General features: G+C 50.0%; 1 protein-coding gene across 2 annotated transcripts in view; it reads right to left on the reverse strand.

Annotated features, from left to right (window-relative positions):
* Positions 1–18,676, reverse strand: part of JAZF1 (JAZF zinc finger 1) — a 335,261-nt gene extending 316,585 nt beyond the window's left edge. Inside the window, exons 1-3 of one of the 2 annotated variants that reach the window (XM_070059687.1) lie at positions 18,134–18,676; positions 5,625–5,677; positions 241–5,212 (exon numbers count right to left, since the gene is read on the reverse strand). In XM_070059687.1, the coding sequence (XP_069915788.1) occupies positions 241–244 (4 nt within the window). In that variant the 5' untranslated portion in view covers positions 245–5,212; positions 5,625–5,677; positions 18,134–18,676. The remainder of the gene's footprint in view (positions 1–240; positions 5,213–5,624; positions 5,678–18,133) is intronic. The other variant, XM_051853259.2, reaches the window with a different exon arrangement.
* Between the last annotated feature and the right edge of the window lie 5,980 nt (positions 18,677–24,656).

Genomic DNA, 24,656 nt, shown 5'->3' on the forward strand with positions numbered 1-24,656 from the left:
TAGGTGGGTGGAGTTCTTGTTTTACACAATGGTTTAGACATATTGATAGTTGGTGCCAATAAAGATAGATATCACACGAAAATCTTCATTCCCAGTTCCTCCCCGTCAAGGAAGATGAAAACTGTCTGTCAGCAAAGGGCCTACTCTGCTACCCGGTGACATGGCTGGTGCCGAGCTACAGCCACCTTTTCAGGGAAAGCCAGGCCTCTCCCAGTGACATGGACTTCACCACGTACTCACACATTGTGTGCGGGAGGCATGCGAGTCTGGACTCTGGGGCTGCTGTCTTCCCATGTTGAGCATTTCTCCTCTCACCCCAGGTCTGGGGCAGCAGCACATCTCCAAACCTGCTATTAGTGTTCCCCCACTAAAACTAAAACCTATAGAACTGAAACCCAAAAAAGGCTGTATATATTTTCTGATGGCTTTTGAACAATGCCATTATCCTCATCATAATGCTACTATGAGCAATGAGCTCCAGCCTTGGCAACCTAGGGGAGTGTTGGCAACCTGTGCAGTGTTAAAACGCAGCTGCCCAGACCGCAGCACCCCAAGTCACTAAGGCAGAAGCTCTGGGGGTGCAGCCCCAGCACCTTTACTTTCTTCAGGTTCACCCAAGTGATTCTGACAGCAGGCCCTATAGAAAACTCCTGATGTGAGTGCTCATAACACAGAGGGTGTGACTTACAACCCAGCAAAGCTGATTTCCACAAGCCAAGGATGAGAACCACTCATATTCCTTTACCACACATGCCTGGTAACACCTAAGAAGCCTTCATCTTTCTAGGAATTGACAAAATGAGTTTCTTTCATTCTAACATCTGAAGCAAAGTGTGTTTGTAACTCAGCATTGCTGGAGCAAAGTGTTTGTCTGATGTCTGTGTATTTTCACAGTGGGCCCCTGGAAGCGCGGATGGGAGGCAGACATGTAACAGGCAGTTTCTAACCCAGGGAGAACACCGGTACACAAGAGTTTAAATCACACGTCTCAACCACTCAGCTGAGCTGGTGCCAAACTCCAGATGTCTGGTGTCGAAAGATCCCATGAAATGATGCCCTGAGCATATCTCTGAAATCTAGTTATCTATAGGTTATGTGGGGGCTGGGACACGCCTGTGTGACACTTGCTAAGAGTCTGAGTCCACAGTCCAACAGCCGGTCTGATTCCTAAATAGAAAGGAGCTCCAGGAGGAAAGGGAGAAGCCTAGACCAAGTTAACCTGGAATTCCTGGGGTGCAGGCTTCCCAAACTACGTACTTAGCTTGGGTTCACTAAGAGTCTTCAAAACCCCATCTCTGGGCTCAGCAAGTGGCCTAGTGGTTAAGATGCTGCTTGGGATTCCATATCAAAGTGCGTGGGTTTGAGAGTCTTGGCTCTGCTCTGGATTCCAGTCTTCCTGCTCATGCAATCCCGGGGAGGCAACAGGTGATGGCTCCAGTACTTGGGTCTCTGCCATTCACATAGGGGACCTGGAATGAGTTCCCAGTTTCCAGCTTCAGCCCAGCCCAGCCCCAACCATTAAGTGTAAACCCTGGCTACACACAGCACTGTTTGTGTACTTCAAGCTCTGTCCTGGTTTCCTCCAGGAACACATGGGACTCATACTGTACAATGCACACTAATGCCACAAGCTAGGGGTGCTATACACAGTTACTGTTCCCATGCTCACAAATGGCAGAGGTGTCTGTGTTGGAAAAGATAAAAGGTAGTGGGACCAGGATTCAAACTCCAGTTCTGTCTGGTTCCAGAGTTCAAGTTTTTCCCACCCCAGCCCTCCTGCCACCTGGAATATTCTAACCATGCATTGTAGGTAAAGCAAGAAATGATCCAACTAAGCATCATAATATCCTCAATTTAGAAAAGGAGTAAGTTCTATTCCCAAGTACAAAAATACATGGATTTCCTTTTGAAAAAGGTCTTCCTCAAATTTCCTTAATATAAACTACCCTGGACTAATTGCACAGCTGGTACTGTACACATCACTCTCACAGACACACCAATACACATCCCTCACATACACACACCTCCAAAAATCAGGAATAAATTTTTCACAGCCCACAGTTACCTTATGGTAATTATTCTTTTTTAAAGATCTATTTATTTATTTATTATTTAAAAGGCAGAGTGACAGAGAGGAGAGAGACATGGAGACAGAGACAGAGAGACCCACCTTCCATCCACTGGTATACTCTCCAAAGCTCACAAAAGCCTAAGCTGGGCCACACTGATACCAGGAGCCAAGAACTCCACCTAGGTCTCCAATGCAGGTGGCAGGAACCCAGGTTATTGAGCCATCAGCTGCTGCCTCCCAGGATACATGAGCAGGAAGCTGGATGGCAGGTGCAGAGTAGCCAGCTCTCGAACCAGTCACTCTGATATGGGATGTGACGTCCCAAGCAGTGGCTCCCTGTGTCACAACGCCTGCCCCAGTAACTGATTCTTTTCAGAACCCAAAGCACTCCTCAATTTTAACCCTCACTCCACCTCTGAAAACACTTCTTGAGGAAGTGGAACAGGAGGAGACCCTGTCCTCCAGATAAGAGCTGGGTTTCTGGGTGGGGGGCACAGCACACAGATGGTGAACTTCAAGTACAGGGCCCAGGACCATGGGGAAGGGCCAAGCACAGCAGTGATGTTGACTGAGGTTGAAGAGGCTGTCTTGCAGGGAAATGCTTCTGCTTTCTAATTTTACCAAAACAGACCCTCCCTAGTTCACATTTTACAAGTTATGGTATCTCACCACTACGGTCACATGCTTAGCTCCACGTGATGCAGGTAGCGTCTGCCTCATCAGCTTGCTACGAAGGTAAATTAAACACTGTACGGAAAATGTTTTTGCACCGCCTCCTGCATATAGTGGTGACTCCCTAACTGGGACACGAGTTTGATGAGGCCTGTGGCTCTACACCTTCTTTATGGAAAAAAAGAATGCAGTGTTACAAACACAAAGTATTCATGAAAGTGATTTTACTCAGACTAAAAATTATAACACAAAATTTTATAAGCTGGAGATACATCACAAAATTAAAATCCAAGAAAACAATCCAGAATATAGAGTGCCTCCCACACTGCTGTAAATACTGCTTTTGGGCTGCACACTCTGACGAATTCTCATATGACAAGGGTGCATATTAATATCATTTTCTATAGGGTAAAAAGATAAATCAGTCTTCCTTTAAGCATGAGTGACTGAATTTAAATATTTATTTAGTTGGGAAGCAGAGAGAACAAGAGAGAGACCTCCCATTTACTGGTGCATTTGCCAAATATCTGCAGTGGCTGGGCTGGGCTAGGCTAGGCTAGGCTAGAGCTGAAGCCAGGAACTGGGAACTCAATCCAGTCTCTCAGGTGGGTGGTAGGAGCTCAGTTACTTCTGCCATCACTGTTGCCTCCCACAGTCTGCAGTAGCTGGAAGCTAGAAGTCAGAACTTAGGAGTCAGGAATTAAACTTGGGCATTCCAATATAAGATGTGGGTATCCTTTAAAAATAAAGATTAATTTATTTGAAAGGCAGAGTTACAGAGACAGAGGGAGAGACAGACACAGAGAGAAAAGGAGAGAGACAGAGATCTTCTACTGGTTCACTCCCCAGATGGCCCAGTGGCCAGATGGACCAGGTTGGCAGCCAGGAGCTTCATCCAGGTCTCCCATGTTGGTGGAAGGAACTCAAGCACTTGGGCCATCTTCCATGGCTTTCCCAGGTACATCAGCCGAGTGCTGGATCAGAAGTGGAGCAGCTAGGACTTGAACAGGCGCCCATTTGGGAAGCAGTCATTGTAGACAGAGGCTTAACCCACTGCACCACAATGCTGCCCCCCCCCCCCGTTTTTGGTTTTAAAGATTTATTTATTTAGTTGAAAGGTAGAGTGACACAGAGAGGGAGAGACAGACAGGGACAGAGACAAAGATGGAGAGAGACAGAGAGTTATCTTCCAGCTGCTGGTTCACTCTCCAAATGTCCACAAACCAGGAACCCTGAATTCCATCTGGTTTCCCATGAAGGTGGCAGGAACCTGAGTTTTTGGGCTATTACCAGTTGCTTTTCTAAGTGCACCAGCAGGGAGCTGGATCAGAAGCAGAGCAGCCAGGACTCAAACCAGTGCTCCAATATGGGATACCAGCATCGCAAGGGGTAGCCTAACCCACTGCACCACAAAGCCAGCCCCAGATGTAGGGGTCTTAACTGGTGTCTTACCTGCTGGGCTAAATGCCCACTCCTGAAATTTAGTTTTAATTGCTGCTAATTCAGGAAAGTTATTTTTGGTCTCATGGCTCTTTTTTTGGCAATGTCATATGAATTTTTAAAATTGTTGCCAAATTTGTAAATAGTTTTAATTTTCTTTCACGCATAAGCCATAAAAATTCAGGATTTTCCAAGTATTTTTGTGCATTGATAATGACAACTGTGCTTTGCATTGACATTCATTAACCAATTTGTTAGTGTTTTTTGCTGTCATGAAAAGTCATGTGAAATAAGCATGAATCCTACACCCAGAATGCATTTTTTTTTTGACAGGCAGAGTGGACAGTGTGAGAGAGAGACAGAGAGAAAGGTCTTCCTTTTCCATTGGTTCACCCCTCAATGGCCACTGTAGCTGGTGCACCGCGCTGATCCGAAGCCAGGAGCCAGGTGCCTCTCCTGGTCTCCCATGCGGGTGCAGGGCCCAAGCTCTTGGGCCATCCTCCCTTGCCTTCCCGGGCCACAGCAGAGAGCTGGACTGGAAGAGGAGCAACCGGGACAGAATCCGGTGCCCCGACTGGGACTAGAACTGGGGGTGCCGGCACCACAGGCTGAAGATTAGCCTACTGAGCAACAGCGCTGGCTCAGAATGCACATTGTAAGTGGTGCCTTTGTGATGTGTCTGCACAGTTGAGCACATTCCTAAGGAAGAGAATTCACTTGAGAACGCAATTCTTCCCAGCACTTTACACGCATAACAAGTAGACCAATTTCCCACAGACTTTTGACTCCACACATTTCTTTTTTTTTTAAAAGATTTATTTTATTTATTTGAAAGACAGAGTTACAGAAAAAGGTAGAGATAGAGAGAGAGGTCTTCCTTTTGTTGGTTCACTCTCCAGATGGCTGCAACAGCTGGAGCTGCGCCGATCCGAAGCCAGGAGCCAGGAGCTTCTTCCAGGTCTCCCATGCAAGTGCAGGGCCCAAGGACTTGGGCCTTCTTCTATTGCTTTCCCAGGCCATAGCAGAGAGCTGCATTGGAAGTGGAGCAGCGGGGTCTCAAACCGGCGCCCATATGGGATGCTGGTGCTTCAAGCCAGGTTGTTAACCTGTTGTGCCACAGCGCCGGCCCCCTGGCTCCACACATTTCAAACCACATTCCCAGCGGCAGATGTCACAGCACCCGCTCATGCTAGGATACTGCCTCTGCCCCTGCTCCTTTGTGTGAGGAGTGTAGCAGAGCGCAGCAGGGGCACCTGGGAAGCAGCTCCTACACGAGAATGGTTAGGGGCAACTCTACTGCACAGAGAAGACTGTGAATGTAGAAGCACAACCCACCAAACCCAAACTGACTTCCCCTTAGCTCTAGCTCAGCGCCAATGTCATCAAACCCAAGGAGAAACGGGACAGAAGGGAAGTCACAGGGGCAAAAGGAAAAGGTTACCTTTTCAGATGTTATATTATCCCATGAACGAGTTGCTTGGAAAGTGCTGGGTGCTGTGGAGAAGGCAGAGGCAGCGAGAGATTCAAAAGCGGCAAAATCCATGTTGTGCAGGGGAGGGGCCCTAGGGCTTGAGTTTGGTTAGTGCTGTCGCTCCCCGTTTTCGTGGAGGAGCAACACAGGACCCTGCACTGTTCTTTCTGTCTGCTCGGCCCTCCCCGGGTTTGCTGCTGGTTCTTCCCGGGTTGGCTACTATCCCTTCCACCTCCGTGGAAGGGCAGTTCCCCCTGGCCACATTCCCCACTTCCGCAGGGGAGCGGCACACCGCCGGCCGGCTCTTCTCGGGGGCTGCACGGGTTCCCCTAGATGTTCCCCATAGATGTTCCTGATGCATGCCGTCTCTCTCCTCCTTTATAGTCCTCCTCCGCCAATCCCAACTCGGCTGCCCACACGCCGAGTACGCTGCTCTCCTCCAATCAGGAGCAAGTCCTACAGTTTATTAGTTGAACTGGAGGCAGCTGTGCGGAAGCTGTTTACTTCTCTCCCAGCGCCATATTGTGGGAGAGCAGATGCATAGAATAAGTCCTAATTCGAGTAACTTAGTCTAGTCCGGATTGCTCCCCACAGATCCCCCTTTCTTTTTATTTTTTAGCGTTGATACGCGCCTGTCTTCGGTGTCCCGCGGCACACACTCTGCTCTACTTGCTAGAGTTGCCACAGGCTCTTACAAGTCCTATCCATCAGGCAAACCGAATCCGGGTCCTCTCTTCGCCATGTTGTGAGGAGGTTTTTAGGCGCTGATGCGTGCCTGTGTTCGGTGCCCTGCAGCGCATGCTCTGCTCTGCTAGAACTGCCTGCAGGTGTTTACAAAACCTATCAGGCAAACCGAATCCAAGCCTTCTCATTGCCGTATTGTGGGGGAGACTTATTAGTGTTGGTTTGTGCCTATCTTCGGTGACCTGCAGCTCATACTCTGGTCGAGCTGCTTGCTGGCGCTTACCGCCTTAATTAGGCAGACCGAATCCAAGCCTCCTAATGGTTGTATTGTGGGGAAGCCTTACTGATGTTAATTCGTGCCTGTCTTCGGTGACCTGCGGCGCATAAGCTGCTAGCTGCCCGCAGGTGCTCATCGTGCTCATCGCCTCACTTAATCAGGCAGACCGAATCCAAACTTTCTCGTTGCCATGTTGAGGGGAGGCCTTTCTATTTCTCTATTTCTCTATCTCCGGGCATTCCTATTTCTCCCATTCCACTTCTATCTTCCAGCATTCCTATTTCTCTCACTTTACTTCTAAAACTTCTGTTTCTCTTATCCCCGCAGCTTCCCGCTGCCCGCCCCGGGGCTACTTCTCGGCGGCTTCCCAGCTGAGCTGCTTCAGCCCGCGCCTCTTTCATCTGCGCAGCTTCCCGGCTTTGCGCGGCTTGGCTTCGCGCGCTCCGCGGTCTCCACGCCCTTCGCGTCTGCACCACGGCCTACGCCAGCCCCGTTCCCTATCTATTCACGCCCCGTGCTCTCTCTGCACGCGGCGGCTTCCGCGAGTAACACAGCGTAGCTTACGTGTCCGCCACTAGCATTCAATCTAAGTTCCCCGGGCTAGCCTGGCGAATTCAACCCAGCGTACGTCTCCGCCCCACAGTTTGGCTTCCCGTCCTTTGCTCCCCGGGCTAATCAGACGGATCCCAACCAGGCTCACGTTTCAGCTTCTGGTTTCAACTTTTCGCCCCCTATTCCCGGGCTAACTTGAGAATCCCAAAGTGGCTTTCGTGTCCGCCTTGGCCTGCCCCCCACGGCTTCAATTTCCCTAACATTTTTCTCTACCCGGTATGTTTCCCCAAACTTTCCTCCAACGATATTCCTCCCTCATTTCTCCTGGCCTCTCCCCACAGTCCGCGTCCGAGTCTGTTTGTTCTAGCTTTCACTTTCGCTTTCGACCTTAGAGATTTCTCCCAGCTTCCCCCCGTAGTCCGTATCTGAGTCTATGCCTAGGCTTTCAACAGCTTCCTCCGGCACCCTTTTCGTCCGGCTTTTCCCTAGGCTGTTTGCTAGTCTCTCCCTCCGATATTTTCCCTAGGCTGTTTGCTAGTCTCTCTCTCCGGTATTTTCCCAGTTCTTCCCGTTTCTTCCCTCCTAAGTTTGCTATCCGTCCTAGGTTTCCTATCCGTCCTAGGTTTCCTATCCGAGTCACGGCACCATTATGTCGCTCCCCCTCTTCGTGGAGGAACGACACAGAGTCCTGCCTAGGCTTCATATCCGAGTCAGGTTTCCTATCCGAGTCACGGCACCATTATGTCGCTCCCCCTCTTCGTGGAGGAACGACACAGAGTCCTGCCTAGGCTTCATATCCGAGTCACGTTTCCTATCCGAGTCACGGCACCATTATGTCGCTCCCCGTTTTCGTGGAGGAGCAACACAGGACCCTGCGCTGTTCTTTCTGTCTGCTCGGCCCTCCCCGGGTTTGCTGCTGGTTCTTCCCGGGTTGGCTACTATCCCTTCCACCTCCGTGGAAGGGCAGTTCCCCCTGGCCACATTCCCCACTTCCGCAGGGGAGCGGCACACCGCCGGCCGGCTCTTCTCGGGGGCTGCACGGGTTCCCCTAGATGTTCCCCATAGATGTTCCTGATGCATGCCGTCTCTCTCCTCCTTTATAGTCCTCCTCCGCCAATCCCAACTCGGCTGCCCACACGCCGAGTACGCTGCTCTCCTCCAATCAGGAGCAAGTCTTACAGTTTATTAGTTGAACTGGAGGCAGCTGTGCAGAAGCTGTTTACTTCTCTCCCAGCGCCATATTGTGGGAGAGCAGATGCATAGAATAAGTCCTAATTCGAGTAACTTAGTCTAGTCCGGATTGCTCCCCACAAGTGCCAGGATAAATTTGCTCCTATGGTCTCTATCATGATTCATCATTTATCTCAGTGTACGTGTCTGGTCTGTCCAAATAAATTTCAACTCTGGAGACAGTTAAGTATTGTCTTAAGTATCAGCATACCAGAAATAGTCAAGATGTGTGTGGAAGTCCTCAATGTCCATGGCGATCTTAGCAAGAGAGCACATGCACAATACATGTCTACAAATGTATGCATGTATTACACACTAATACACATAAGGATATAGGAACACATGTATACATACATTTTATAGTCCCTTCACCTGGACAATTCCAGAAATAAACTATTCAGAAGTTTCAAACTGTGCATGGCTCTGAGTACTGAGATGAAATTTGAGGCTGTCTCATCTCTAAGTATGTGACTTACCCCTTTGGCATAGCCATGCTTTATATGCTACCTGCCCAGCAGCCATTTATAAGCCTTCTCAGTCATCACACAGGCTGCTGCAGCATCACAGTGCTGGCACTCAGCTCACTCTTATTTTATTCCACCATGGCCCCAAAGCACGTGTCACAGAGTAGCTACAGAGCACTTCCTTTAAGTGAAGAGATGAAAGTCCACAACCTTAAGAGGAAACGTATGCTGAGGTTGCTAAGGAGGTACAGTGAGAACAAATCTCCCGGCAATGACATTGTGAACAAGAAAAAAGATTCATTCTAGTTTTGCTGTGGCACCTCAACTGCTAAAGTTGTGCCCACATCGTATAAAAGTGTAATACTTAAGGTGAAGAAGGCATTAAATTTACAGGTTGAAGATGTGAATAGAAAAAAATGTGGGGCCGGCGCCGTGGCTCACTTGGTTAATCCTCTGCCTGCGGCGCCGGCATCCCATATGGGCACTGGGTTCTGGTCCCGGTTGCTCCTCTTCCAGTCCAGCTCTCTGCTGTGGCCCGGGAAGGCAGTGGAGGACTGCCCAGGTGCTTGGGCCCTGGCACCTGCATGGGAGACCAGGGGGAGGGGGAAGCACCTGGCTCCTGGTTTCGGATTGGTGCAGGGTACCGGCCATAGTGGCCATTTGGGGGGTGAACTAATGGAAGAAAGACCTTCCTTTCTGTCTCTCTCACTGTCTAACTCTGCCTGTCAAATAAAAAAAAGAAATAAAAAAAAGAAAAAAATGTATTCCAATTGGTAATAATGGAAAAAATATATATAGACATATACATAAAGTTTATATAAACATTTTCATATGTATACAGTTTTATATTTATATGATTGGTACTATGTGAGGTTTCTGGTATCAACTTGGGGTCTAGGAACATATCCTTCATAGACACAGGGGAATGACCATATATGTCATTTAAAAGTATATACATATAAAGGTACTGCCAACACTGTGGAAAGTAGAATCAAAAAAGTAAGTTTATTTCAGTGAAAAAAACTTGGGAATCCATGCACAAGTTTTCAATTTTCTATTGATGCATCCTGTGTGTACACATATTTGTGTTAGCTGCCTATACTCATTTACCCCCAGAGCAGCAGTGAATTTCTCGATGCTAATAATATGGTAGCCAGACCTCCGGCCTTCAAGGAGCTCCACCTCAGGAGACAGTCACTACTGCAGCCTGGCAGGCAGTGAACAGGGCTGCCTTTAGGAGCCAATGGGTAAGCCAGACAAGGGCTGACCAGCAGGAGACTATCTATAGTTAGTGACCCAAGAAAAGGCACTCTGACTCCTGCCAAAGAGGAAAGAGAGTTATCTTTTAAGTGAATGCCCATTCATCTGTTGCCCTGCTTGCAGCTTAGCCCCTCCCCACCCCAAAAAAAGTAGTGGCCTACATTTGGCACCTGCATCCCATATCAGAGTCCCTACTCCACTTTCAATCCAGCTTCCTGTTGAGGCACATCCTGGGAGGTAGCAAACGATGCCCAAGGTACTTGGGTCCTTGCCACCCATGCAGGAGACCTGGATGGAATTCTGGTCTCCTGGCTTTGGCTTGGTCCAACCTTAGATGTTGCAGGCATTTAGGGAGTAAACCAGTGGATGGAAGATTTCTGTTTCTCTCTGCCTTTCAAATAAAAATGAAAAAAAAAAAAAGTAAGTGAAAACCACTGCAACATTCCAGTGCTTATTGCATGGAAAAAATAGAATTTTCTTTAACTGATGGAGCATATGAAATGAAAGGCATTTTTTAAAACACACATATTATAATCAATTTCTGACACAGCTTCTGATTTTCAGATTCTAGATAAATATTTGCAACTGAACACATTAACCACATCAGCACAAAACAAATCTATTTACCTGTCATGAGACAAAATGTATTTCTTCAGTACCCAGGACAGGTCAAGTTCTGAAGGCAGGGGCAAGGATGGAGGGGAGAGAGAAACACAAGGAGATGTGGGGCATGATGCAAAAACTAGAAAAAGGAAGAGCCGTAAGGGACTCAGTAGCATTGCCCCCCTGCCCCGCCCCCAGACCTCAGGCTACAACACAAAGATGCTGGCCTCCAAAGGGCCCCAGGGAAGCCTCTCTCTCCAAGTGCCCCTAGCCCGCTCCAGCCTCAAGGCTTCCTCCCCATCACCAATGGGGAGAATCGGGCTTTCTGAAAACAGCCGTCAACCTGCGTTTCTAGAACTGTCAAGATGGGAGTCGTCTCCAAAGAATGTGAACTCTAACAGAAACCATTTCCTGAAGAATACGCAGGCATCTGTCAACCCAGTTGGTTGCAAGCAGAGTTGGGTGTCTGTCTGCACATTTCAGTCATATGTCAAAAAAGGGTAGGGGGTGGGGTGGGGTGGAGTACACCAAAGAAAAAGAAGTAGGGGTTTTTGCAAACTGTTCCATAAAAGGGTGATGTGACTGTTTGCAGGTAAAAAGTAGGAAAAAGGAGAAACTACTGAGGCCACCATTCTGGAGAATGCCACCAAGTTTTGGGTGGAGGGTTCCCTCGTGCTGCTATGCTGTGTGCCTGGGCACGCATTTAAACCTCCCTGGGCTCTGCACCTGGGGCCTTTTTGGAAACCATGGGAGGGAGGAACAGGTACACAGGGTGCAGACAGAGCAGAGCAGACAGGAACAAGCCTTTCATTCATTCATTTACTCATTCAGTCACTCCTTCTTCCCGCGGAAAGGGGCCTTGGAGGAATGTGCCCACGTGCTCAAGGCATCGTACCTCTCTAATCCTGAGTTTTTCCAAAAAAGTTCAGGCCACAAGGAAAGGCCATGCTGGAAGCTGCTGGTCATGATCTGCCAGATTGTCACAGCAGGATGACAAACATACTTATTTAGTAAACACACCAGTGTCAGGGAGTTGCATGATGTCATGTTGCAGATGAGTACTTTGTAGAGCTCCCTTAACCCTCACTAGCCACTCCCTGAGAACGGCTGTTATTATGCTCATTTTACAGAGGTGGAGAAGCTGTCCACGGCCACATGGCTGACCAGCAGCAGAAGCGGATGCTCAGTCCCGACCACGGTGGGTCACTACATGGCTTCTCAGCTGACTGCCACCCCTCCCCCACAACAGTTCGGTTAGTTTCCAAGGAAGAAACATAGACCAACTGTGTGCAGAGGAGGAGGAGAGACTGTGAAGCTCCTCACCTCTTTGGCAATCTGACACAGGCCCAGCTCTGCACACCTCTCTGGAATTCAATCTCCAGACCATACTCACCAGTCAGACACTGAGGCAAGTTACATAAACTTCCTGTGCCTCAGTGTGCTCATCTCTAAAGTGGGAAGAATAAAGGCCTACCAAATACTGCACAACTCATCCTTAGTCACGCATCGCTTCACTATTAAGGGATTTTATTGTTGAAGCATGAACACTGTAGGACGTAAAGACAGCTACAATGTCATCAGCCAATATAATCTTAAGGGACCACTGTCTTTTTTTTTTAATTTATTTTATTTATTTGACACATAGAGAGGGAAATACAGAGAAGAGCTCTTCCATCCACTGATTCACTCCCCAAGTGGCTGCAATGGCCTGGGGTTGGGCCAAGCCAAATCCAGGAGCCAGAAGCTTCATTCGGGTTCCCCATGCGGGTGCAGGAGCCCAAGTACTTGGGCCATCTTCTACTGCTTTCTCAGGTGCATTAGTAGGGAGCTGGATTAGAAGCAGAGCACCTGAAACTCAAATTGGTACCCATAAGAGATGCTAGCATTGCAGGCAGTAGCTTAATGCCACACACTGACCCCGAAACCACTGTCTTGTAGCAGTCTGTCATTGATCAAAACGTCATTGTGTGGTGTACGACTGTAAGTGTATTTACTACACTGTGATGCATCTTTGAGAAGATAATGCAAAGATTTGCTAAACCAGCATTGGAGCCAAATTTGACCTTACTTTCATTCATCTTTCCAGAAACTTCGACCTTTAATAACCAGATTGTTTATAAACCCACCACATGAAATGAAGTGCCATAACTTACTACCTAGGTTTTAGAGATGAGAAAATCAACAAAACTAACCACAAGAAAAGTGCTGGCATTCAGGGTCAGAACGAATGCAAACCACTCTTGGAAAATGAGACTCCACACCCCTACCAGGCCCTTGTAGGAAATCTGCATGGACAGCAAAGCTGAGGCCTCTACCACATGGGGAAGGCTCTAGATGAACTGCTGCTTCAGTCCCCTCGCAAGAATTACTGAACGGGGTCAGCAGGTACACTCGGGCCCTGGGGCCTCTGCCCTGTCTGCTCCCCTGGCTTGGCCCTCACAGCTGCCCAGAAATGCTCACGGTTAATTCTCCCACCCCTCTGAACGTCTTGGCTCTCACATCAGCTTCTCGTGAAGTCCATCCTGAACACCTATTTAACATTCCAGCACCTCTTCCTCCCAACCCTCTTGACTGTGCTCTAACTTTGCTGTACCGCTAATCCCCTTTCAAAAGACACTGTACCTTTATGTCAGTTTCCTGTAGAATGTCAGATCCTCAAATGCTTGGTGCTGTATTTCCTTCACCAAAAAAATATCAAGTGCCTGGGACTGAGCCTGGCACACAGCAGGTGCTCGGCACGCACGAACACATGAGCACATTGAAAGTGCAGAGGTCCTTTTGCGAATGTCCCCAGTAATCATGACAGGTATGAACGACTCGACAGCTGTCTCTCTGAGACCAAATGCCCAGCAATTTCCCAGCATCAGGATACAAGGCCTGGCCAGGAATTTCATGGGTCTAAGGCGTGACCTTCAGTGCTAAATGTAATGTGCTCGGTGTTCTAAAAGTCACAGTCAACAGTGTAACCTCACCTATGGATGTCCATGCCAAGAGTGCTTCTACAAACTCAAGTACCTACTAACGATCAGAAGCAAACAAACTCACGTCGGCTTTTCCTGTTTCCGGGAACCAGCACCAGGGCTGTGAATGAAGTGATCGCAAAGTCACAGAGAAGCAGGGGAATTCTATGAAGTTTAGGCCGGGAGCAGGGCAGGGCCTCAGCTGGGTGCTTGGCTTGTCCACTGAGACAGGAGGCCAGTACTGAACCAGCAGTGAAGTGCACAGAGGCAAACAGGAACATGGCACACTTCCTTCTCAGAGGAGGGTAAGGAGCTAAAAAGAGGATGGGGAAGATCACACTTCCCTTGAATCTGAAGTCCCAAATCCTTGTTCCTTATAGGAAGAGGAAAATGGTTAAAAACAAGAGCTAAGTATGTATTATAAGAGACCGAGACAACTTGATGCACTTAATTAATCTGAATTAAACACAATATAGCTATAATAAAAACGACAGGCCTTGAAAAATCTGTCAAGAAAAAAACACAGCACATTCCCCAAACCCTTCATTTCATCACTGTTTAAGGATGTCAAGCAGGGGTTGCACGGTAATAACCCAAAAAGGCCCATATGGTAGTACTGTGCCCTAAGCACACTGCTAACATTCTCATGGGTGCTAAGAAACACGATCTTTGAATAAATCAAAGGCAAAGATAACACACATCTCTTGACAGACTTTTCATTAACCTTTTTTATTTATTTACCTGAAAGGCAGAGCCACAGAGAGAGAGCGCGAGAGAGAGAATATCTTCCACCCACTGGTTCACTCCCCAGATGGCCACAACAACTGGGACTGGGCCAGAGCCAGGAGCCAGGAGACAGGAGCCAGGAGCCAGGAGCCAGGAGCCAGGAGCTTCTTCTGGGTCTCCCACAGGTGCAGAAGGGGCCCAAGCACTTGGGTCATCCTCTGCTGCTTTCCCAGGCCACTGGTAGGGAGCTAGGTTGGAGGTGGAGCAGCCAGAACTGGAAGTGGCACCCATATGGGATGCTGGTGTCACAGGTGGTGGTTCAATCCACTATACCACAATGCCAGCCTCCATTTTTTGAAATAGTTAACATTTTTAATGTAGCCACTTGCTACGATGCATGAAATCAGTAAGTAAATCAATAAAACTAACCATCCAAGGGCTGGCATTGTGTTGCAGCAGGTTGGGTTGTGGCCTGCATGGGTGCCGGTTCCAGTCCTGGGTGTTCCACTTCTAATCAGCTCCCTGCTGATGAGCCTGGGAAAGAGTGGAGGATGGCCCAAGTCCTTGGGCCCTTGTACCCACATAGGAGACCCAGAAAAAGTTCTTAGCTCCAGGCTTTGGCCTGGCCTAGCCCCAGTTGTTACGGCCCTTTTGGGAGTGAACCAGCAGATAGAGGATCTCTCTGTCTCTCCTCTCTCTCTCTCTCTCTCTCTCTGTAATTCTATCTTTCCTTTTAAAAGGAAAAAATAATAATAACTGTTCAGTTAGCTGCAAAAATGTACAGACTGAATTACAGGAAATATTGCCATCCAACAATATGAGGATACTTCAAAAGTTCATGGAAAATGGAATCAAAAGTATGAGTTTATTTTGGTGCAAAACAACTTGCTTCCATATTATGTGGAAAATGCACCTTACAGAAAAACAATGCATGGACTCCAAAAAAATTTTGCACCAAAATAAACTCATGCATTCAATTCCATTTTTCTATGTTTGCAGTACCATTGTGTATGCACAGAACTTTGACTGAAGGCTCTTTCACTCATACCTCTTCATCAAACTCACAACACTACCTCCTAATCAGGATGTGTTTTTATCTCTTTCTGTTCATTTCTCTTTTTTTCTTTTCTTCCTTTTGGCAGAGAAATAACTTTTTCAATTTTTTAAACTTCTGATGACTTGCACATCCATACCAGCCACCAGCCTTCCCTGCTCCTGAGCCTTCCCGCCTGCCTGGGGCCTGCAGGCTCCCAGTTCCTGCAGCTCCTCCGTGCGTTCTGCAGGCAGGGCTGCCTCAGACAGGAAGGGACCGCTTCCCTGCCCGGGTGTGCGGCAGTTCAGGTGAGCCTCTTCATCCCGGGAATGTCAAGTGTTTGTTCATTGGAACATTCACTCGTCATAAAGTTTGCTGATTCAAACTATTTGGAGGTGTAGTCTTTGATAACCCTATCATACAGTTCTCCTAAGCCACAGCTATCATTATAAATTTAAGTTTCCCAATGTTTTCTCTATTAAAAGAAAAACACTAGCCCTTTGGGAGTGAGATACTAGTACTTAAAAGCCGAGTTTTAGAAAATTTACGGAACCCTTAACCCTCTTAAAAATTGCACAATAAAAAGACAATGTCTGCAAACTTAAAAAAAAAACCTCTTTTTGGTTTTAAATCATCTAACTGATGATGAACTAAATCCTTAAGAAGGATAACTGTTTTTGAAATATGTTAATAAATCTAATTTCTATTTTCTTTTAACCAGCTAGTCCAACCAGGCAGTCAATGAGGTAAAATTATTACTCAACTTACATAAACTATAGTTTATCCTGAAATAACTGTTAGTGAGAATGAATGGATATGCTATGACAGCTTTCTCCAACCTAGGAGATGTTTGTTTATACTTTTCAGGTACATTTATTTAATATATATTTATTTATACTTATTATTTTATTACTAGGTATAGGGGAAGGCTTGAACTCATAAAATTTCTACTGGAACTCTGCATTTTACTGGAGTTTTGGCTTTATTTTAAACCAGGCATCGTGAAAACGATTTATCCGTACAAGCCCTTTCAGTTATGACTATTCAATCATGATATGAATCAGCAAATTTGTTTCTCCATTAAACTGCTTCTAAGACTACCAGAACCTGCCTACCCCCACCGTCACACCTTACAGAGATAGAAGAACAATTACAGGGCCCTGCTTTAAACTTTGAAAGTTTCAACGCCTGGACAATTACTCATCAGAATTCTCTCTCGAAGAACCATCTTTACAGACATATTTCCTATTGCTGATGGCCCACCTAATCGCATTCAACGTTTATTAGGCACCCACTCTGTGCACAGACAGCATTATACTAAGCTATGGAACCTGGGACTCTGCCTCCTTTTATTCGTGCATAAATACACAGTGGTCGTGATTTACCCGCTCAACTTTGTAGAAACGTGAGCTGCATCCACATGCATGAATCTATGGCGTTCATTTGGACGTCTGGGGGCCATCACCGGTCCTCGGGATTTGACAGCCCCACGAGGCACCTCTGTGGCCCCTTCACCTTCCGGGCCTCGCAGGACAACTCCCAGGCGCTGGCCACACCTTCGCAGGTGGCAGGAACGCCAGGGCCACACCAACCCAACCCATCTCCCTTCGCAGCGGCTCGGGACAGAAACGTGTCAAGGTGTTCGAGGACTTGTTGGAAGGCCCCGGGGTCCCGGGCGTGCAGGGCGAGCAGCCGCCCGGCGGGGCGCCCCCACCACGCGTCCCCCGCGTCCGGGGCGCCGCGCAGGCCGCCGCCGATCCCCGGGCGCAGCCGGCGCACCTCGGGCCTAGCGCCATGGGAAGGGCAAACCGCAGAGCCGGGGCGCATCGAAAAGCCCGTTGGCCGGCCCCGGGGAGGGGGCCGCTCTCCAGCGAACGCAGCCGCAGGGGCCTCCGCGGCGACCCGGCCCCGCGGCGCTGGGCGCGGCCCGCGGGCACACCCGGAACCTCAGCCCGCAGCGCCCCGGCGTCCGCGCCAGGCCAGGGCAGGGGTGGGCGCCCTGCGGCCCCGCGACTCGGGACCCGGCCGGCACAGCTCTGCGGCCGCCCCGAGGCGAGGACGAGCGCCCGGTCCGCCCCCCGCCCGCAACACCACACCTAGCAACCGGCGCTGACAGGACGCAGTGGCGGCGGCGGTGGGAGGAGGAAGCGGAATGGCTGCCGCGGTGGAGCCACCCCCGCCCCCCCCCCCCCGCCCCGCTCCCACCTCCCGGCCGCTGCAGCCGCCGCCGAGCCCTGACAGCTCGAGCCGGGGCGGAAGCGGCAGGCGGCGTGCAGCGCCCGCCCCCCGGGCCAACTAACTCGGCGCCCCAGCCCCGCGCCGGCCGCCCGCCCGCCCGCCGCGCCCCGCGCGCCCTCCCCGGCGCCCGGCCCCGCCGCCGCCGCCGCCGCCGCCGCATCCCCGCCGCCGCGCACCCCGCGGCAGCCCTCGCGCACGCCCCGCCGGGTCTCCGGCCCGCCCGCGGCACCTCAGGGCGCCCGCCCCCTCCCCCACCCGCGCCTCCGCATCCCGCCGCCCCCGCCCCAGGACTCGCACACCCCTTCCCCGCCCCGCCGCCGCCGCCGCTACCACCGCCACCGCCACCGCCGCCGCCTCCCCCCTCCCGGCCAGCCCTGGCCATTCTGGGGCTTCTCGCCCCGGGCAGGAGTTTCCGCGCGCCCGGCACCCCCGCCCACCCCCGAGCCATTTACCGATGTGGTTGTCCTCGATGTGCTCGATGAGGTCGGCCAGGGTGGGGAAGTGGAGTCCGCAGCCCCCGAAGCGGCAGGTATTGGAGAAGAAGGAGGCGGCGGCGATGCCTGTCATGGTGCTACATCGAGAGCCCCCCTGGTGTCGGCTCTGCGAGCGCCGGGCGGGCGGGCTGAGGGAGGGAGGAGGCCGGGTGGGGTGAGGAGAGGAGGGGCTGGGGGAGGGGGAGAGAGGCGGGCAGAGGGGAGCGGAGAGGACGGGACGGAGGGAGAGGGGGCGAGAGCGATGGCAGGAGAGCGCCGAGCCACCGGGAGGCGGAGGGGAGCGGCGGCGGCGGCGGCGGCGGCGTCGGGAGCGGCGGGGGGAGGGGAGAGGCCGCGGCCGCTGGGAGGAGGGAGCCGGGCGCGCGGCCACAGCTGTGCGGCCCCGACCTCCGCCCGGGCCGCGGCCTCACCTGGCAGCGCCCGCCGCCGACTGTGCCGCGCCGGCCTGCGGGGCTCGGGCTGTCATATGTGCAGGCTGTCGGGAGCCCGGCTGCCCGTGGACGCGGCGCGCCCGAGACACACACACACGCACACACACGCACACACACCCAGCTGTTAATTACACCTCGTGCCCAGCTGGGAGCTAGCTCTCAGGGACCTGGGCTTGGGGCCACCTGTCTAGGTGCGACCCTGACAGTCACGGCGGGGGGGGACCCCGAGAAAGGTAATTGTGTGCACCTTATTCTTTAAACCTTCTTTAAAAAAAAGTCCGTATTCTCTGGAGGTTTGTACCGACTAATTGATTTTAATGAACCTTCCCTCTAGGCCAGAAGAAAATCTTAGCTTTATTTAAATTTCAAAATAGAGTGCTTGGTTGTCAAGTGTATTTGACTGGGTTTTACCTATGTACCAAGGCTGTCTGCCCCTTTGGATGAAAACAAGAGCTGAAATAATGTCATTATCCCCGACTCCGGCACCACACTGCGCCCACCACCCTGCCCCAAGTCCCGTGATTGAGCCATCGGAGTGCACGCAGGGTCAAGGGTCATGTTTGCGCCTCACTTACAGGTGAAGAGACTCCTCCAATCAAGACGCCAGTCTTGTGAACATTGAAACCCTGATGTTGACTGCTTAAGCCCTCGGCTGAATTTAATAGCTTCCCCGACACCAGCATTTTGCTAAGAAGCTGTTACCTTCTAGTCCCCACTGCCAGGTGCAGTCGAATTTTTTACCTGACAAATGTGTGTTCTCCAGTAGCACTGGTCCAGGTGCCTAAGAAACAAGGCACAACAGCAGCAGCTGATGATCCAACAGGTGCATTTTTTGATACATGCATTCTGAATATAGCACTTTGTCTGAGGATGGATTTCACTTACCCTCTGGTGAGAAGCATAGGGAAACAGGATCCCCCTCGCGAACCATGTATATATCTCCAGTGTTATATCTAATAAAGGAGTTGTTGAGGTTTTTCATGTGAGTGTTTGAATGAAGACACGGGTGGTAATGCTGTCCCTGCAGAGTTTCTCAGTCTGACCATGGCCATCAGCCACGGGGGCTGTTTCTTCACCCCCGGCATTTCCTCCTGTGGCCCAGCACGTGTGTCTTCCAGCTCACAAGGTGACAGACCGGCTCTACGATAGCAGTAGAGTCGGATGGGGCTGGGGCAAGTGTGTCATTGGCCTTCGGTTTGGTGCCAAGAACGGTTTCCTGGGCCCAAGTGAGGCTGGGGGTGGGGCCTTGGTGGGCCTGATAATGAGCCAGAGGCCCAGTTGGCAGGAGATGAGGGCCAAGGCCAGACAAGGGTCTGAAGAGCTGGAGTTAGAATTCTCGATCTTGAATTAGAATTTTGGCAGCTGTGCAGCGCATTCAGCTGCCCTGTCTGGGAAGGCCTTCCGCTGAGAGCAGGCAGAGTATCTGGCAGACACACACCACACCGAGTGGCGTGGAAATGCAAGGCAGAAATATCAGCCAAAACCGGTGCCAAAGCAGCCTCCCCTAGAGATGGGTGCTAGCCCCCCCCCCCACCCACACTAGGCGTCATCTGAGGAGTACCCAGAGCTCTGGAGAAGTGGCAGCTTTGTCCTCCGGAGGAAAAACTGTCTGAATGGAATTATTAGCTCCAGAAAGAGCATGATTGAGGCAAGAGAGCTCAGACATGGAAAGTGCTGGAGATGGGCAGGTGAAAGGTGAGGGAAGGGAGGAGCCTGGATTTCAGTAATGCATTGCTCTCTGCTGTCTCCTGCCAGCTTTACCATTCCTGAAATAAAACCTTGGTGGGCCAAATTGAACAAAGGGATTTTCTTTTAATGATATGAGCCTAAATCACTCCGAAAATGGATCAAGGTTTTTACCCTGAAGACTTAAAACTATTTTCTCTATCTTAGACAGTTATTATTTTGTATCAGCTTACTTTGCCTGAAATATCCTAACTTAACTACTTTTCCATATAGAATGAAATCTTTGCTTTTGTGACACTCTGCTCATAGGGTTTTTTTTTTTTTCAAGATTGAATTATTTACTTAATTACTCAAAGAGTGACAGAGGGAGTAGGGAAAGACAGAGGGAGAGAAAAAGGGAGGGAGAGAGGGGGAAAGGGAAAGGGAGAGAGAGAGACATCTTCTATCTGATGGTTCACTCCCAAAATGCCAGGGCTGGGCCAGGTGAAGGCCAGGAGTCAGGAACTCCACCTGGGTCTCCCACAGGGGTGGCAGGGGCCCAAGCACTTGAGCCATCCTCTGCTGCATTCCCAGGCATGTAAACAGAGAACTGAATCAGAAGTGGAGTGTCGGAACTGGAACTGGCACTCTGATATGGTTACCTGCATTGCAAGTGGCAGCTTAAGCAGCCACACCACAAAGCTAGCCCAGCTCATATTCTTAACTGCTTACTCATGAGCATTTCTGGTCATTCTATGAGATACATGTGCCTGATCTTTGAGACCTACTAATTTTCTCCATGTGGTAAACTGAGGGCAGGGGTTTTAAGCAAATTCTCACAGCCAGTTTTCTGTGTGTGCTCATAGTGCTTCAGTAAGACATTGATAGATAATAAAAGGACAAAGATATAGTAACCACAGGCAGAGTTTTAACAAACTGCTTCACAATGGTGTGCTTACCTTTATGTACTTACACTTAAAAATATGTGTTTCGAAAGTGTCCCTATAGGTAAAGTCAACATCTAGGCTATAAAAATACAACCTATTGCATTCAAGAGAACATGATGACTGATAAACACTATACTTGCAAAAATAAAAATCTTATTCAGAGAGTAACAGTATTTCCAAGGAAAGAGGACAATGAGAACACTGGAGGCTATGACAGTGGCTGTGGCCTAGACGTATTCTCCTTTCTGAGAGACCACTTGCCTCTCTGCAATGCTGTCCCTCCCAGTGGGTAAGCCCAGACAAAGCATGACAGTGTAATGGCCTTGTATGTAGCAGGAGTATCATCACCACCAGCAACTCCAGTGCTCTGGTGGGGGCGGTGTCCAAGGAGCAATGAATCCATCAGTCTCAACGGAGCCAACTCAAGCCACCACTGGATCCTGCTTCATGCAGCTGTCCAGCCTCTGCATACAGGATTTGGTTAATTTGGGGATACTCTGATAATCAAAACCGTGCACTTCCTGTGCCCTGCACTGGACATCTGTTAGTGCTTCGAGAAGATCTGTGTGAACAGCAGGTTCTATTTTGCATCTAACTGCCTTCAGCTCTAACTTTATCTAGTTTTGTGGGTCACTTCCCTGGTCCCCCGAATTAAGGCACTCATTCAGGTTTGGGAGATGTCAAAAGACCCCTAAGTGGCTTGGAACATTCCATGTATGGTCACACTTTGTAGAATCAGCAGATTGTGAACCCATGTTTTTAACCTGGGGTTCCACTTTCACCAATAGCAGCGATTGCCTTCTTTTAGCTCCACCTTTTTCTAGGGAGAATGATGTCCATTCCAGATTTTCTTGTGTAATATTATGCAACCAACTTCTCAAGTTTCTGTATCAATTTTATTGCAGCTCAGATGGGAAATGGCTTTATCTGTCTCTTGGTGAATACTTCTCATTTTTGTCCCCCACTCTTGGGCTGGCCTTAGAATGAGGGAAGGGGTTCCTTTGCTGGCAGTCACCAGTGACCAATCCTTGTGTATATTACCCCTGGCTCTCTCCCTGGCTGCTTTTACCTTCCTGACCATGGATGAGGGGGCTTCAAAAGGTTCACGTTAAAATACATTACCTTTGAGCTCGAATTCTCCACCAGCTCTTTGGAGTACCCTTGTCTACATGGTGATGGCATTCTGGAACTAACTTAGTGACATACCCAGAGCTCCAGAACCACCTTAGCAAAATCCCCAGCCAGTGCTGCAAAGGTAATTGAGAGTCCCAGGTCCACTTCCCTTCTGCCATCTGCCCCACTGCCACCCAGCTGCTAGCTCCAAACCCAAATCCACTGCTTCTCAGGCCAGCCCAAACTTGGACTTGAAGTGAAAGTTCTTAAGGGCAGCCACACAACCACTGTGTCACTGGATCTCTTAACATATCTCGTGTGAATAGTTCTGCAAACTCCTATTGCACAACTCCTGAGGGCTCTATTCATGTAGGCAACCGCATGTGTGGTGACCCCAGGATTTATGCAACCCTGCAGCCCTGCTACACTGTGCAAGATATAGGCTCTCCTCACAGGGCAGAGCACCAGGTGCACTGGGGGCCTTCCTGAATCAGTTCCAGGAGCATGCCAGGTGGCTCAGAGGGACTCCATGTACTGTTCTCTTGGTTGATCTGCTGTCTGCTGTTTCCATCCTTTCCAGCTCTGGCTCAGTCAGTTGGTTAATTCCTGTTTCTGCTGACTGTACTAAGGCACTAATGATTATTAAAAAAAAAAAAAAACACACACACACAGTCTCGCAGCCCAAAGATGGTTCCATAGGCAGTGTGCATGCTCACCCAGCAATGCACTGTGTTGAGGGTTTTAGTCCTCTCTTTCTGAGGTCTCTCTAGCTCCCGCTGTTGCAGTCTGCACTAGGGCTCAGATAAATGTAGAGGTAGAATGGGCTCGAGCACTGAGTTGGGACCACTGCTCCATGATCTCACTGCTCCTGTTTGATCTCCAGTAGAGTAACCTCTTCCATCAGAATAACTATTTCCTCTTAGTGACCTCCCTGATCAGCTCTGCAGGAGCCTCCCAGCCAGACCTCCCACAGTTCCTTGCCCCCACTGACAGTTCAAGATGTACCAAATCATGTTTCAAAACTCACGCCCCATCCCTGCCCAGGACACCCTGTCTTTGCACATTTTGTGTAGCCTGGTACATTGTTATTTTCTCTTTGTCTTTCCCTCCACCAGACTCCTGCAACTTGTCCTGTCATCTCTTCCAAGAAGCTTCCCCTGTATTTTCCTACCTCCTCTCCCTACACTGCTAAACCAGATCTGTAGTCCAACCAGATTTGCTCTGCAGTAGATTCAGACCATTGGTTTACTATTCTTCCTTCTCTAGGCCACAGCTTCCCAAACTTTTTCCATTAAGAAGCCCAACAACGGCCGGCGCTGTGGCGTAGAGGGTAAAGCCACCGCCTGCAGTGCTGGCATCCCATATGGGCACAGGTTCGAGACCGGGCTGCTCCACTTCTGATCCAGCTCTCTGCTGTGGCCTGGGATAGTAGTAGAAGATGGCCCAAGTCCTTGGGTCCCTACACGCACATGGAAGACCCGGAAGAGGCTCCTGGATTCGGATTGGCACAGTTCCAGCCATTGTGGCCAACTGGGGAGTGAACCAGCGGATGGAAGACTCTCTTTATCTGTCCTTCTCTCTGGGTGTAACTCTGACTTTCAAATAAATAAATAAATCTAAAAAAAAAAGAATTCCACCGGCACCACCGCTCACTAGGCTAATCCTCTGCCTGCGGCGCCGGCACCCCAGGTTCTAGTCCCAGTTGGGGCGCCGGATTCTGTCCCGGTTGCCCCTCTTCCAGGCCAGCTCTCTGCTGTGGCCAGGGAGTGCAGTGGAGGATGGCCCAAGTGCTTGGGCCCTGCACCCCATGGGAGACCAGGAGAAGCACCTGGCTCCTGCCATCGGATCAGTGCGGTGCGCCGGCCGCAGCGTGCCAGCCGCGGCGGCCATTGGAGAGTGAACCAATGGCAAAGGAAGACCTTTCTCTCTGTCTCTCTCTCTCACTGTCCACTCGGTCTGTCAAAAAAATAAATGAATAAAATAAAATAAAAATTATTTTATTTACTTGGAAGGCAGAGTTACAGAGAGAAATAGAGCCAGAGAGAGAGGTCTTCCATTCTGCTGGTTCGCTCCCCAAATGACCGCAACGGCCAGAGCTGAGCTGATCCAAAGCCAGGGGCCAGGAGCTTCCTCAGGGTCTCCCACGAGGGTACAGGGGCCCAAGGACTTGGGCCGTCTTCTACTGCTTTCCCAGCTCATAGCAGAGAGCTGGATCAGAAGTGGAGCAGCCGGGACTTGAACTGATGCCTTTATTGGACGCTGGTGTTACAGGTTGAGGCTTTAACCGGCTGAGCCACAGCGCTGGCCCCTGCTCCACTTCTAACC

This window comes from Oryctolagus cuniculus, chromosome 16, assembly GCF_964237555.1.
Source record: "Oryctolagus cuniculus chromosome 16, mOryCun1.1, whole genome shotgun sequence".
Lineage (NCBI taxonomy): Eukaryota > Metazoa > Chordata > Mammalia > Lagomorpha > Leporidae > Oryctolagus > Oryctolagus cuniculus.